At 47.3% G+C, this 14,878-nt stretch overlaps 1 protein-coding gene across 4 annotated transcripts in view; it reads left to right on the forward strand.

Annotated features, from left to right (window-relative positions):
- Tceanc2 (transcription elongation factor A N-terminal and central domain containing 2) overlaps nt 1-13,709 on the forward strand; it is a 40,999-nt gene extending 27,290 nt beyond the window's left edge. For 3 of the 4 annotated variants that reach the window (XM_085686363.2, XM_048453273.3, XM_048453274.3), the window contains exons 4-5: nt 2,964-3,157; nt 12,727-13,709. In XM_085686363.2, the coding sequence (XP_085542489.2) occupies nt 2,964-3,157; nt 12,727-12,915 (383 nt within the window). In that variant the 3' untranslated portion in view covers nt 12,916-13,709. The remainder of the gene's footprint in view (nt 1-2,963; nt 3,158-12,726) is intronic. The other variant, XM_048453275.3, reaches the window with a different exon arrangement.
- Nucleotides 13,710-14,878: the final 1,169 nt, after the last annotated feature.

The raw sequence follows: 14,878 nt of genomic DNA on the forward strand, positions 1-14,878 counted from the left end.
CTCCCTTGTGAGCAAGAGGTGACTGGCAGATAGGTACAGTGTGCACTAGGGAGCCTTGTGGTGAGCACAGGTGCAGGGCAGGGTGCCAGCAAATCTGCAGTAGCTCTGGAAGGCTTCCTGGGGGCTAAGCCAACTGAAGAGCAAGGAGAGTATTTCAGGTGGACAGAATGCTTATAGGGATATATATGTAAAGAAACAAGAAAAAAATATTCCAGCATTTTAGGAGCTACAACCAGCTGGTGTAGGATGACCGGAAGCAGCTGGCAATGAAGCTAGGAAGTAGGGGAAGGTGGCAGGTTGGGAAGGGACCCATGTGAAAGAGCTTGGCTGTAGGATTTAAGGGTTTAAGTAGAAGAGTGAAATAATCAAATTTGTGTTGGGGGAAGTTATTTAAAAGAGAAAATACAGGATAGAGCGATGACTCAGCAATTAAAGGTCCTTGTCACCAAGCCTGACAATCTGAGTTTGGTCTAGGGACCCACATGGTGGAAGGAGAAGACCAACTCCCATAGATTGTCCTCTGACCTCCACATGTGCAGCATGGCACACAAATGCACACACACACACACACACACACACACACACACTAAATAGATACACTAAACAATAAATAATAAATAAATAAATTTCAAAAATTTAAAAAGACGAAATAGAGAGACTTGGCCTAGTGGGTGGTGTGTTGGTCTCACAAAGGAAATACTAAGGGAGACAGAACCTCTCCAGCTACTGCGATGGATGGCAGGAAGGGCTCCTGAGCCCAGCAGACACCATGGCTCCGTACTTAGTGAGCATCTCTGCAACCTCTAGATAGCTTTGTACGTCATCAAAACATGGTTTTCGTGCTTAACCAAATTAACAATAACCCCTAGTATAATTTAATATTTAGTGCTTATCCATATTTCTTGTTTATTCCACAATATCCTTTCTACGTTTCTGGCCAGGATTTAGGTCACACATCCAGTTGATAATCAGGACTCAGAATCTGAAACCAACCTTTGTAAACAGTGCCATTGGCTTGAAAAAACCCATCTGTTATCCTGAGGGACATCCCATGTTCTGAATGTGTTTGCTTCTTATTGTAACGTATTCCTTATGTCACAGGTGTCTAGAGACTAGGAGTTAGCTTTGGATGGCCAGTTGGATTGTGGTTCGTCTTTTCCTTTGAGGGAGATGTGTAGAAACAGTCATAGGCAGAGCCATGAGGTACTTTGTCTCATATCCTCACTCACAGGGGTCAGGATGCAGACCATGGCAGTTCATCCCGCACCCTCACAAAGTCCCGTTAGCTGTCCTGCAGAGCTCACCCAAGGGTCGGGACGCAGACCATAGCAGTTCATCCCGCACCCTCACAAAGTCCCGTTAGCTGTCCTGCAGAGCTCACCCAAGGGTCGGGACGCAGACCGTAGCAGTTCATCCCGCACCCTCACAAAGTCCCGTTAGCTGTCCTGCAGAGCTCACCCAAGGGTCGGGACGCAGACCGTAGCAGTTCATCCCGCACCCTCACAAAGTCCCGTTAGCTGTCCTGCAGAGCTCACCCAAGGGTCGGGACGCAGACCGTGGCAGTTCATCCTGCACCCTCACAAAGTCCCGTTAGCTGTCCTGCAGAGCTCACCCAAGGGTCGGGACGCAGACCGTAGCAGTTCATCCCGCACCCTCACAAAGTCCCGTTAGCTGTCCTGCAGAGCTCACCCAAGGGTCGGGACGCAGACCATAGCAGTTCATCCCGCACCCTCACAAAGTCCCATTAGCTGTCCTGCAGAGCTCACCCAAGGGTCGGGACGCAGACCGTGGCAGTTCATCCCGCACCCTCACAAAGTCCCGTTAGCTGTCCTGCAGAGCTCACCCAAGGGTCGGGATGCAGACCATGGCAGTTCATCCCGCACCCTCACAAAGTCCCGTTAGCTGTCCTGCAGAGCTCACCCAAGGGTCGGGACGCAGACCATAGCAGTTCATCCCGCACCCTCACAAAGTCCCGTTAGCTGTCCTGCAGAGCTCACCCACTGGTAGTTGTCTTTGCACTGCAGCGCTTATCAGGGCCCACAAAATGTTTTCTGTCAATCTTTTCATATTAGCTGAATAAAAAGCATTCTCTTAGGGTCAGGGGAGATGGTCTGTGGGCCAAGGGTTTGCTGTGCAAGTCTGAAGACCTATGCTTGAGTCCCTAGAGCCCACAAAGCCCAGGTGTGGCAGCTGGAGGGCGGAGACAGAAGGATCCGCAGAGACCGAGGCCTCCTGGGAAGTCTAGCGGAAGCAGTCAGCTTGAGGGTCAGTAACAGAGCCTGTCTCAAAAAAGAAGATGGAGAGGGCCTGGAGAGTTGACTCGGCGGCTAAGAGCACTTGTTACTCTTGCAGGAAACCACGTTTGGTCCCAGTACCCACATGGCAGCTAGCAGCCATCTGTAACTCCAGTTCCAAAGGCTCTGACTCGTCCTGACCTTCACTGGCACCAGATACACACATGGTACACATATACACACGTCCAGGCAGAACACTCATACACACAATGTAAATAAATTGATGATGAGAAGCAGTTGAGAACGACACCCTGACATCCAGCCGCTGTCAGCTTCTAGCCTCCATGCATGCCCATACAATTGAGCACCTACACACACATGCGTGCAACACCCACACCCAATCAAGAATATTCTTTTAATAAATTCAACTAATTTTTTACTTAAAATATAGTAAGATTCCAAAAAAGATAAACACTTAATTCATTCTCTTTTATTATAACTTTGGAACTGTAGAGGTGTGCTCTACTACCCTTGGCGTTCTCGTTCTGACCTGCTGCCTTGGCCAGTTCAGTTCAGCTCCCCGCAGAGATTGTCTCGTTTCACCCGCATCCGTCCATTTCATGCGGACGGACAGATGCTTGCGCAGAAGTGGTCTTTGTATCCTTGAGTGGGTGCCCCTCGGTGCTTCCCAGAGACAGAGCTGTACTTCTTCTGGTTCTCTCGCTCTAGGTCACATTGTCAACAAGATGCGCAAGCACTCAGACCCAGAGGTGGCGAGTCTCGCCAAGGAAGTCCACACAGAGTGGAGAACTTTCTTTGAAGAACATTTGGATAGACCGTCTATTGAAGTCCGAAGTGATCCGAAAACCGAGTCATTTAGAAAAAATGCCCAGAAATTACTCTCAAACGCCTTGGAATTGGAGGTAACGTTTTTTTTGTTTGTTTGTTTGTTTTTTGGGTTTTTTTTTAAATGTGAAATTTTAATAGACTAGTAGTAAAATATAAAAGTAAAGTTAGAGGGTTCATATTTCCAAATTTCAAATTTTCCTCTGCAGTAGTCAAGCAGAATTGGCATTAAGATAAACATAGAGGTTAATGACTTAGAATTTAGAGTCCAGACAAAAAATCATACATCTAGGATCAATTGATTTTCAACCAGGTACCAGTACTACTGGATATACTCTTACAAAATGATGAAATTGAACCCTTATTCACAGTGCATACAAACGGCAAATTGAGATTGACCAAGCACTTGATTTTAAGAGTCAAACTATAGAATTCTTAGAATAAACAGAGAGATCTGAAGAGATGACTGGGCAGTAAGAGCATTTGCTACTCCATCAGAGCTACAGAGTTCTGGTCCCAGCACCCATGCAAGGCAGCCTACTGTCACCGGTAAATGCAACTCTAGGGAATCTGAAATTGGAGGTAAGGTTTTAAGTGTGATTATGGGGTTTCCTAACTAAAGGAGCCTGTATTCCCACAATGAGCTCTCCCCATCTTTGTGCAGACCTATTTTGCAGTTATTCTTGGAGTTGGGGATGGTCAGCAGCTAAGAGGACCACTTGATGCTCTTACAGAAGACTCAAGTTTGGTTCCTAGCATCCCATTGGGTGGCTCACAACCACCTGTGTAATTATAGCTCCAGGGAATCTGACTCCCACTTCTGACTTTTTAGGTACTATAATGCAAGGCACATACATACATGCAGATACATACACATACATAAAAATTTTTAGATATTAAATAAATTAAATTAAACTGATAGCTTATGCTTCAAGGATTCTGGATTTGTGAGCATTTGGGGAAACCTTAATATGTTGACAGAGGTTTTTGTCCCGCCCAGTCCTGCAACCGTTCAGTCCCAAAGAAACACACAGAGGATAAAGGTGGCACGCACCTTTAATCCCAGCACTTGGGAGGCAGAAGCAGGCGGATCTCAGTGAGTTCAAGGCCAGTATGTCTACAGAGGGGGTTCTAAGACAGCCAAGGCTAAACAGAGAAACCCTGTCTCAAACAAACAAACAAAAAGCTAGCATGATTTTAAGCCCAGCACTGGAGAGGTAGAAGCAGGCAGATGTGTAGATTTAAGGTCAACCTAGGCTACATAGAGAGACTCTGTCTTGAAAAAATAAAAAAATAACCTAATGTTATTTTTTTTTTAAAAAAAACAACCCAGATATATAGCATCCATACTTTTCCTATTGTAATTTGAAATATCCTTAAAGATTAAAGTAACAAACGTAGGAGTTTGGTGCTGACAAGACGGTTCCTTGGGTGAAGGCGCTGATGACACAGCCTGACACCAAGAACTGGATCCTTGAAATATGGAAGGAGAGAATTGACTCCATAAATCTGTCCCCTGACCGCATCATACATGCCTTGCCATGTGTATCCATACATCATGAACATCCCCTCCATGCAGGCAAATGACAGCAAGAAACCATTAAAGGAAGGAATTGAGAAGTCAGACTTAAGTGCTAGACCTGTATGGCATTTCTTTTCTGTCTTAATTTTTTAGCCATGAAAGAGCATAAATGGACTTACGCTGTGTTATTTACACCTTTAAAAGATAAAAGGCTTGGTTTTGTTGTTATTGTTTGGTTTTTGGAGATGGGGTTTCTCTGTGTAATAGTCCTGGCTGTCCTAAAAAATCAATCTGTAGACCAGGCTGGACTCTAACTCACAGAGATCCACCTGCCTCTGTCTCCCAAGTACTGGGATTAAAGGTGTGCACCACCACCCAGCAAGGCTTGGATTTTTTTAAGATGTAAATGAAAAAGGTATAGAAGAAAAAAGTCACCATTGAACATGTCACCTGACTCAATATCGTTAGCGTTCTGGCGCATTTCCTTTTATGGTGCATTACCATAGTTTCCAGAAAATGTCAGACAAGCTGTGGTTATCCAGAATTTATTAAGGGCAAATTATTTTCCAGATGTCCCATAAGATATTTTTATTGATTATTTAAATAACACCCCAGAAAATTGACATAATTATTTACATTTGTGTTGTCTCTTGAACCTTGCTCAATCTCAATTAGTGTCATCTTGTCTGTCCCATTCTATCCATCTTTATTTTTCATGTCTGTCTGGTAGTGCGGACTCACTCTGCTGTAAGATACCTTAGCTCTTCCTAAAGGAAGCTTCTGTATGAATAATGAAGAGAACACGTGTGAAAGTTGTGAGTAATTTTCCCGAGTATCGATTAGCCAACAGATTTGCTATTTTAAATAAAGCTTATTTTTGAAATAAACCAGGATTAGTGCTGAAACGTACAGTGTGGTCTGTAATACGTAGTTAATGTGGTGGTAAATACCAGTTCCCTGTGGTATCTTTTTAAGTAAATGATAATAACGAAGCCATGCTTGTAAGGATTAATGAGCAGTTTGCCTGCTATATTAAACTCCATAATAATTATCCTTTTAGTTTATCCATTAATTATCCTTTAAATGGCACATCAAGTGGTAAGCACTCAAGTGTTACAAAGCGAAGTTTTAAAAAGTGATACATTCGTTAGTGCTTTCCAACGTAATTGGAAAAAAATATCAGATTCAATATAGCTGAATGGTTTTGTTCCCAAAGAGTAAATTTTAAAAATTTAAAATATGTATCTTACTGTCTTCTTTGCACCAAAAAGAAAGATAAACACCCTGTCTGCTTTGCGTGAACAGCCTTTGATGGCATTTCTGTAAATTGATACAAATCCTTTTACATAATTACATAGGCAAACCCTTACGCCTGTCATTTCTTTATTGCGGTAAATCCATGGCCCACCTAATCCTAATCTTTGAAAGTAACTAGTGTTGGTTGCATCCGCATCTGACATCAGGACTCCATCAGTGTGCTTTGTCACGCAGTAGTAAACCTAAGTTCCCGGCCTGAAGACTGAAACTTTTTCCATTTATCCTAGCATGTGCTTTTGCAAATTCCAGCTCTCCCGTATTTCTGTCTCAGTGCATGCTTTCACAGTAAAGTCATGTGTGACGGATGCACGCCACTAAAGGGTCACTCTTTATCACGCTGCAGAGTTTGCTTTCCATGTTCATGGATTGCTTCCTTGTTCCTGGAATAATGGAGCAGATGAATCAAATGACTGCTGTCGAAGCCCAGGCCCCATTCCCTTCCCTTTCTCCCTTCCAGGTCTTTGTTCTTCTGTCCCTTAGATCTTCCCTCGTGAGCATCCCCCATAGTGTCACTCTCTCCCTTCCCCTTCCTCATTATCCACCTCTCCTTCCTACCTCACGGCCTGTGATCATTTCCCTATTATGTCATTAAAAAAAATGAACCTGATTCTAAAGTAAGCCCGTATCATTAAGAGTTGGGACACTGGCTGGTGGCCCAGTTGGTTGTCAGACGTTGCTAATGAGGTCCGGCTCAGGGGTATGTTCTCACACGGGACCGTTAGGGTTTTGGCGTTTTTTTCTTCTTCTTTGTTTAATGGATTCAGACTATACCCCTGACTTTGACCAGCTCTCCCTCACACATATCCAATGGTCAAAAAGAAGTGTGGGGAATTGCGTACAAATCCATTTGTATTATGGAAAACCCTCGCATGGTTTTTCTCCAGTGAATATTCAGTTCAGCAAATATAGGATCTGCTAGGTGCCAGGGAGAACACAAAGAACTGCCTCCCTGACCTAAAAAGCTCACCCCCCCCCACCAGCAGAGTGCATGTGACTGACTAACAGAACTCTAAGGCAGACAGCGATCGTGATCCTTGGGAACAGTTGCACACACACACAACAGTATGACCGGGGAATTCGAGGTCTCATGGTAGAAATGGCAGGAGCACTGCTTAAGCGAGGTACAATTTTATGAACTAGAAAACACAAAGTGGAGCTCTAAGCTGGGCAGTGGTGGCGCACGCCTTTAGTCCCAGCACTTGGGAAGCAGAGGCAGGCGGATCTCTGTGAGTTCGAGGCCAGCCTGCTCTACAGCGTGAGTTCCAGGACAGCCAGGGCTGTTACACCTGTTGCACAGAGAAACCCTGTCTCAAAAAACCAACCAAACAAACAAAACAAAAAGCCACGGAACTCTCATTCACATTTTGACTGCTATGGGAATGATCCTATTGAAAGAGCAGGAGAGGAGGGTGCTATGTGTGGGGAGAAAGGAGCCGCTCAGCAGGTATTTGTTGAGCACTTACTGCGGGCCTACATCTGAGCTGCGCACAGAAAATTGGGAAAGTAATCCTTGTATGAGGTCAGCCCTAGAGGTACTCACAGTCTGCTGGGGAAAACAGACACACAGTTACAGTACGTGTGGAGGCTTTGCACTGAGGGTGAACTCAGGAACAAGACTAAATTAAAGAGTTTACAGACACGGCACCTGATTATGGTGCCTTTTCTGACCAAGCCCATTCCTCTGAGAGCACTGCTTGGCTGTTTTATATCTTACCCCAGCTACAGTCGGTTCACCCAGAACTGAACAACTCTAGATGTTGAATAATTGAATGATACACACTCCACCCATGGTCACAAATAGGGGCAGCAGATCAGTCTCTATCCCTGAGAAATAGGCGCTTAGGAATACCAAGAAGACAGCACAGGTGTTAAACAGAAGGGGTGGTTATGGGGGTGAGCACCACCCCTGACCGTATCACCCCTTGGTTATCTGTGCTAAGTGCCTTCTGCTTCCCAGACTGTGATTAGGTTGTTCAAAGAAGCACAAGTTGTGCTTGGAGAGAGACGTGTAGAGTTGAAAGAGAACCGAGCAGTGAGAGTTGGTACTGGTCATGCTGCAGGGAGGGACAGAATCTCCAGGAAAGAGACTCTTAGTTGGCCCTCCGTTGCTGTGATAAACACCGTGGTGAAAAGCTGCTTGCCAAGGAAAGGGTTTATTTGACTTACACATTCCACGCGCAGTCCCAAGGGAAGTAGGGCAGGAATCCGGAGGCAGGAACGGAAGCAGAGACCTAGGAGGAACCCTGCTTATTGGCTTGCTCTGCCTGCTTTCTTAAACAACCCAGGACTGCCTGCCCAAGAGTGGCACCACCCACAGCAGGATGGGGCCCGGCCCTCCCACATCACTCATTAATCAAGAAGATGCTCCCCCCGGCCTGCCTATAGGCCAGTTTGATGAAGATGGTCTCTCAGCTGAGGTTCCCTCCTCCTGGACTCTAGCCTGTGTCAAGTTGACAAAAACCCAGCTCGCACAGAGACTGTGAACGAGACAAAGACAAAAGCTAGTGACTACACACAGTGACTGTCTCACTTTAGGGGGGCTCTCCTTCCTGTTCCATTCAACATATGCACCTCACAACAAAATCTCTTTTTTCTCAGAGTCTAGAGACTCTGGATCATTCGCCTAGGAGCACCCATCTTTCACCTAAGGCCCCAAGTTAGGACCCACCGGCCTGGGGTTGGCGTCGAGCGGGTCTGGGTCAGTCACGAGCACCCTTCATTTCGTGCAGTGACACCGCACAGGGCAGTGTGATGCGCTTTACAGACGGCAGGGATGTTTTTCTTTATTTCTTTACCCTGACTAGCCTGACTTCAGCAAGAGGCATGAGAACTACAAGCTGCTCCCTGCCTTCCATCACACCCCTGGCAGAGCACCAGTCATGTTGCCCCTTGTCTGGGATTTGTTTGGTTGTATGCTTGTATTTTGACATGAACTTTCCGTGAAGCTCAGGCTAGACTTGAACTTGAGCTCCTCCTGCCTCAGCCTCCTAAATGTTAGGGTATAGACCACCGTGCCTGGCTGTTATTGCCCCATGTATTATATGCTTGCTCTCGCTCGCTCTCTTGTTCTCTCTCTCTCTCTCTCTCTCTCTCTCTCTCTCCCTCTCTCTCTCTCTCTCTCTCTGGTGTTTTGAGACAAGGTTTCTCTGTGTATCCCTGGCTGTCCTAGAACTCACTCTGTAGGCCAGGCTAGCCTCGAACTCGGGGATCCGCCTGCCTCTGCCTCCCAAGTGCTGGGGTTAAAGGTGTGCACCACCACCAACAAGCCATCTCTTTCTAGGCTGTGAATTTCCAGAGGGGCAGAGTCAGGCCTAATTAGTGACTGCTGAATGGTGTGTATTGTGAGTATCCAGCTACGTGAATGTCAAGGTTCTTGTAGGATTTTTCCTAGTGTTTCTAACTTCATTCCCATGGAATGGCTATGACTTGCTTAATAAACACAGAGAAACCCTCTTCCTTTGATAACCCCTCCTTTATAAGGAAAAAAAAAAGACTCTTTGCACATTAGGCTAAATAAATCAAAGCATTTGGTGAGTAACCTACCTCACCCAGGATAAGAACCTCTCTGGCAGGGCCAGGAAGGGGCTGCCGTTACAGCCTGGTTAAGTGGTTCGGACCCAGGGCTTCCTCAGGACACGTTTGGTGCTTCCCAGGAAGCCCTGAGGAAGTTGGCTTCCAAAGAACTGGGCACACAGTGCGCACACTCCAGCCTGGCCCAGGAGGCGCGAAGCCAGTGACAGTTTCCTGAGCGTCTGTAGGCAAGCCCGCACAGGTGCCTGCTCTCAGCTCCTCCTCCTCCTCTGTCTGCCTATCCTGCTCCTTCTCAGGGTCCTTAAGGAAGTTTCTGTTTTCATTTTCTTCGGTTTGGGCCTGCATGCCTCTCCTATGTTGGCCATTCTATTAAACATCAGGGGACCCCTTTTACATTTTCGGTATGCTTTTTCTTTCTTTTTTAAAGATCTATTTGTTTGTGTGTATATGTGTGTGCCTGAGTGCACCCATGTGTGCCATGTGCATTTAGGTACCTACTGTGACTAGAAGAGGGCATTGGATTCCCTGGAACCGAGGTCACGGGTACCATGTGGGTGTTGGGAACCAAACCCAGGTGCTCTGCAAGAGCAGCAGGTGTTCTTAGCTGTTGAGCTATCTTTCCGGCCCCATAGTGTGCTTTCATTTATTTATTTATTCTTATCTGTATTTTATTTTTGAGACAGGATGCTTCTATGTGAACCTGGCTAGTTGAGAATTTGTTATGTAGACCAGATTAGCCTCAAACTCACAGAGATCTACCTGCTTCTGCCTCCCAAGTACTGGGACCAAAGGTGTATACCACCATGCCTGGCCTTGTTTATTTTTGTTTTTATTGGTTGGTTGATTTTGGGTTTAGACAGGTAGGTTCCGTGCTACCTGAGCTGAATTCAGACTTGCAGTCTTCCCAGCCCCACCTCCTTGAAGTACTGCCTTTCTGCCTCTACCTCCTGAGTGCTGAGGTTAGAGACCTGAACCCTGTTCCCTGCTTGATCTTTGGGTTTTGCATAGTACGGTACCTACCTTTGCTGGCTAAAATGTTCCCAACGGATCGGCCTATGAACAAGCATGTAGGACATTTTCTTAATTAGTGATTGATATGGGAGAGTCCAGTCCGCCATAGGTGGTGTCGGCCCTGGGCTTGTGATCCTGGGTAATAAAAGAAAGTTGAACAGGCCAGTAAACGACACTCCTCCACGGTCTCTGCATCAGCTTCCCCCACCAGGTCCCTGACTCCTTCCATGATCAACAATGATGTGGAAGTGTAACCCAAAAAACCCTTTCCTCCCCTCCAGTTGCTTTGGTCATGGTGTTTATTACAGCAGTGGAAATACTAGCCAATTCAGGCGCAGTGGCCCACACCAAGTGCCTGATAGAAACCCTAGCCAATCCAGGCGCAGTGGCCCACACCGAGTGCCTGATAGAAACCCTAGCCAATCCAGGCGCAGTGGCCCACACCGAGTGCCTGATAGAAACCCTAGCCAATCCAGGCGCAGTGGCCCACACCGAGTGCCTGATAGAAACCCTAGCCAATCCAGGCGCAGTGGCCCACACCGAGTGCCTGATAGAAACCCTAGCCAATCCAGGCGCAGCGGCCCACACCGAGTGCCTGCGAAGGACTGAACAGAGAAGTGAGAAATAGAAACGTGTTCTAGGTAGTGACCGTTGCTTGGTGCTGGGGCATAAGTGCAAGGTCCCAAGTTCAGTTTCTCTCTCTCACACACACACACACACACACACACACACACATGCACACACACACAAACCCTAGATAAATTAAATAAATAAATAAATAAATAGTATTCCTATTTTGAAGAACTTATTACTAAGGGAACTGTAATATATTATGACAGTAATCAAGGGACACTGAGGACATTGTTGTAACCTGAAGAACTCTCAGTCCTTTGTACTAAGGTTTTCTCTCTGGGGTGGGGGCTGGGTTTGGGGGTGCTTAAGCTTGACATACCAGCATAGTGGTGTGTCTTAGTCAGGGTACTGTTACTGTGAGGAAACACTGTGACCAAAAGCAACTCGGGGAGGGAAGGGTTTATTTGTCTTACGTATCCTGAATCCCAGTCCACCAGGGGAAGCCAAGGCAGGGACTCAAGCAGGGCAGGAACCTGGAGGCAGGAGCTGGTGCAGACTATAGAGAGAGGCTGCTTCCTGGCTTGCTCTTCATGCTTACTCAGCCTGCCTGCTTATAGAACCCAGGACCACCAGCCCAGGATGGCACCACCCATAGTGGACTGGGCTCTCCCATATTAATCACAAAATGAGAAAATGCCCTGCAGCCAGGTGCACACACCTTTAATCCCAGCACTCAAGAGGCAGAAGTAGGTGGATTTCTAAGTTTGAGGCCACCTAGGGCTTCACAGAGAAACCCTGTTTTAGAAAAGAAAAGAAAAAAAAGGAAAGAAAGCAAGAAAGCAAACGCCCTACAGGTCTGCCTGCAACCTGATTTTATGGAGACATTTTTCTCAGTAGAGGTTCCCTCTTCTCAGGTGACTAGCTTGTGTCAAGTTCACATAAACCAGCCAGCACAGTACAATTCCTAGGGAAAAACAGTCACCCAGCCTGTCCTGGATCCACACAGAACATAGGTCCCGTCCTGCTTTGACTATGGGACCTCAGGCTGGCCTGGGCCTGAGGCAGATCACTGTCCGGCTTTCAGACTCAGCCGCCTGAGAGTATCTCTGACCTGAAGGGAAGGCTCAGGAACTCTGGGATCAGGTCTGAGTCCAGCCCTGCCCCTTCATTTGTCAGACCTTGACCCCTTTACCTCGGAAGCTCCTCCTTAGATATAAAATGTGATCGTCAGTTATGAATATTAAATGTGACTGTGACTTATAAACTACATTGTATGCATCTCAGCGTCCAGACCAGCGTTTCTAGACTGTCATACAAAGGCAGAAGGCATTTTTGAAATAAGGAAGTGTGCACCGTTTCTCTGATTTATTATCCTTGGACCCGGCTTCCTGGTTGGTAAAGCACAGGGCCTGGTGCCGGTTGCTTAGTTCAGACCGGTTTCCTGTTATAATGGCAAATATTACCACCCGGCAGGGGTTGTGAATGAGGTCCCTGTCACAAAGCACATGGCCTTGTTCCTTAATTGCCAGGGTGGAATTAATTTGCTCTTCCTGTTTCTCTTGTGACAGGAAGTAGATGTCCTTGAATTTCAGTTGATTAATGGAGGCCCCTGAACAGAGCGCGGCCAGCCTCTCTTGCTTCTAATCCTTATGCAACGCAAGGCCCTAATTTGATAATTTTGCTGTTTTTCAGATGGATCACCTACTGGTTGAAAATATTGAGCGGGAAACGTTTCATCTCTGCTCCCGGCTCATTAACGGGCCGTACCGGAGGACGGTGCGAGCTCTGGTCTTCACATTAAAGCACCGAGCTGAGATCCGGGAGCAGGTGAAGAGCGGGGTGCTGCCGGTCGGCACGTTTGTACAGACCCACAAAAAGTGACCCGACGACGGGCCCAGCGCTGGGCCTCGCTCCGCCACTCAAAGACTCTTTGAGTTTGGGTGATGCGGGTGTCGGCTGTGCCGGATATTCCCATGGTGCCATTCCTTCAGACAGAATGTGGGGAGCCCTGGGAGACGGGCCTGTGGGAGCGGCTTCATTAGCTGCCTTTCGCCGGCCTGCCTGACTGGATGCACACGGCTGTCACTAGGAAGCAGCCATCCAGTTGCCATCACCCAACACAATGGAAGGGTGACAGGTTTCACTGTGAGCTTGCCAAGGACACCTCTAAACTCCCCCATGTCAGGCAGATGAAGTTACCACTTTATTTCGCCACCCTGCAGGTAACTGAAACTCAATTACCGCTGCTGCTCCCTCAGTTCCATCCCCCTGAGTTTAGACAGCTCCGATGCCTCTCAGAACTCCCCTGTCTCTTCTCTTTGCTCAACCCCAGGGGTGAGCCCACTGGAGCCTGAGACCAGCCCCGCTTGCCAGCACGCACTTATCTGAGCCTTTCAGCTCTCCCTGGAAGACCTTAGGGGATGGGCTCCTGAGCCCCCATGCTGAGGCTTCTAATGAGGAGCTGGCCTGAAGCTTCCCCGCACCTCGGGGTTTATTTGAATACAGGCTCTGCAGAAAATGCATAATGAAATTTCTCTTGCAGTGACTTACTGCGGTAGGAAAAGATGCACACGTGAAGATTTTCAATGAAATATGTCTCTACAAGCCTGCTTGGGTAGTTATGGAAAGCGTACTTGCTCTTTAAAAGGTGATAATAAACGGATACACTAAAACAAGTGTAGTTTCTTATTGAAGAGCACTTCAGAGCTGAGTATGGTGGCTCTGCTTGTAATCCCAGCATTCAGGAGCCCGAGGCAGAGGGATCGCCATGAGTTTGAGGCCAGAGTACCAAGCCAGCCAGAGCTACTTAGCAAGACTGTCTCGAAAACAAAATAAAAACTGGAAGAGGAAGAAAGAGGAGCTTGGGTAGGCAAAGCAAAGGCCATTCTGGCTGGGAGAGGGTAGTAAGTGGTGGGACAGGCGGGGTGTGGCGGCACACGCCTTTTATCCCAGCACTTTGGTAGCAGAGGCAGGTGTGTTTCTGTGAGCTCAGGCCAGTCTACTGAGTAAGTTCCAGGGCAGCCGGGGCTACATAGTGAGACCCTGTCTCCAAGCACACACAAACATGTATATATACACACATACACATACACAGACTCAGTGGGAGGTAGCCGGACCCAAGAGAGGCTGTAAACTAAACTGTGCGGAAGCACATTTTCAGGATGAAGGAAAGGAGCGGAGGAAGGGAACGTGAATGCTCAGAGGAAAGGGTGGTGGGGTGGATGGAAGGCAGGGGCTGATGGCATCTGCCTCACAAGCATTACTCGGTCTGAGAGGATTGATGGGGTCTTGTAGTTAGTTCTTCTGTCCTGTGATTTCTCTTGTTTTCTTAGTGGTCCAGATTTAGTCACATTTGATACCCGTTTACTAAGCGCTAAGTCACTACCAGTAGATACCCAGCACTGGCTACAGATGAGACCTGGGCTCACTCACACAGCGGGAGCGTCTTGTTCCATTTCCCCATTGCCAGTGGCTGCTGATTCGAGTTGATCCCCGAGCACATACCAGAGGTCTGGCGACATTTTACAAAGAGAAAATCCCCAACCAAAGGTGAGGAAAGCAAATCTCAGAGAGGTGCACTGACTTCCTCAGGGTCACAGGTAGCGATGACTGGTCTGAGTCAGAAGCCACACCTGATGGCCTGCGTGTGTCTTGATTGTACCGAGTCAGTTTCAAGCATCACCTCTCTGCTGGTGGCATTCCAAGATCGTATCTTCAGCCACTTGCTGTGTAGACCAGGCTCTCCATGAACTGTTCCCCAGGTTTCAGATACCTCCTCCATGCCCCCCTGAACACGTATGGTATAACATGCCTTCTCTCTGTTGGCATCGTGGCAAGCCACCCA

Source organism: Myodes glareolus, chromosome 3, assembly GCF_982192425.1.
Source record: "Myodes glareolus chromosome 3, mMyoGla1.1, whole genome shotgun sequence".
NCBI classification, from domain to species: domain Eukaryota; kingdom Metazoa; phylum Chordata; class Mammalia; order Rodentia; family Cricetidae; genus Myodes; species Myodes glareolus.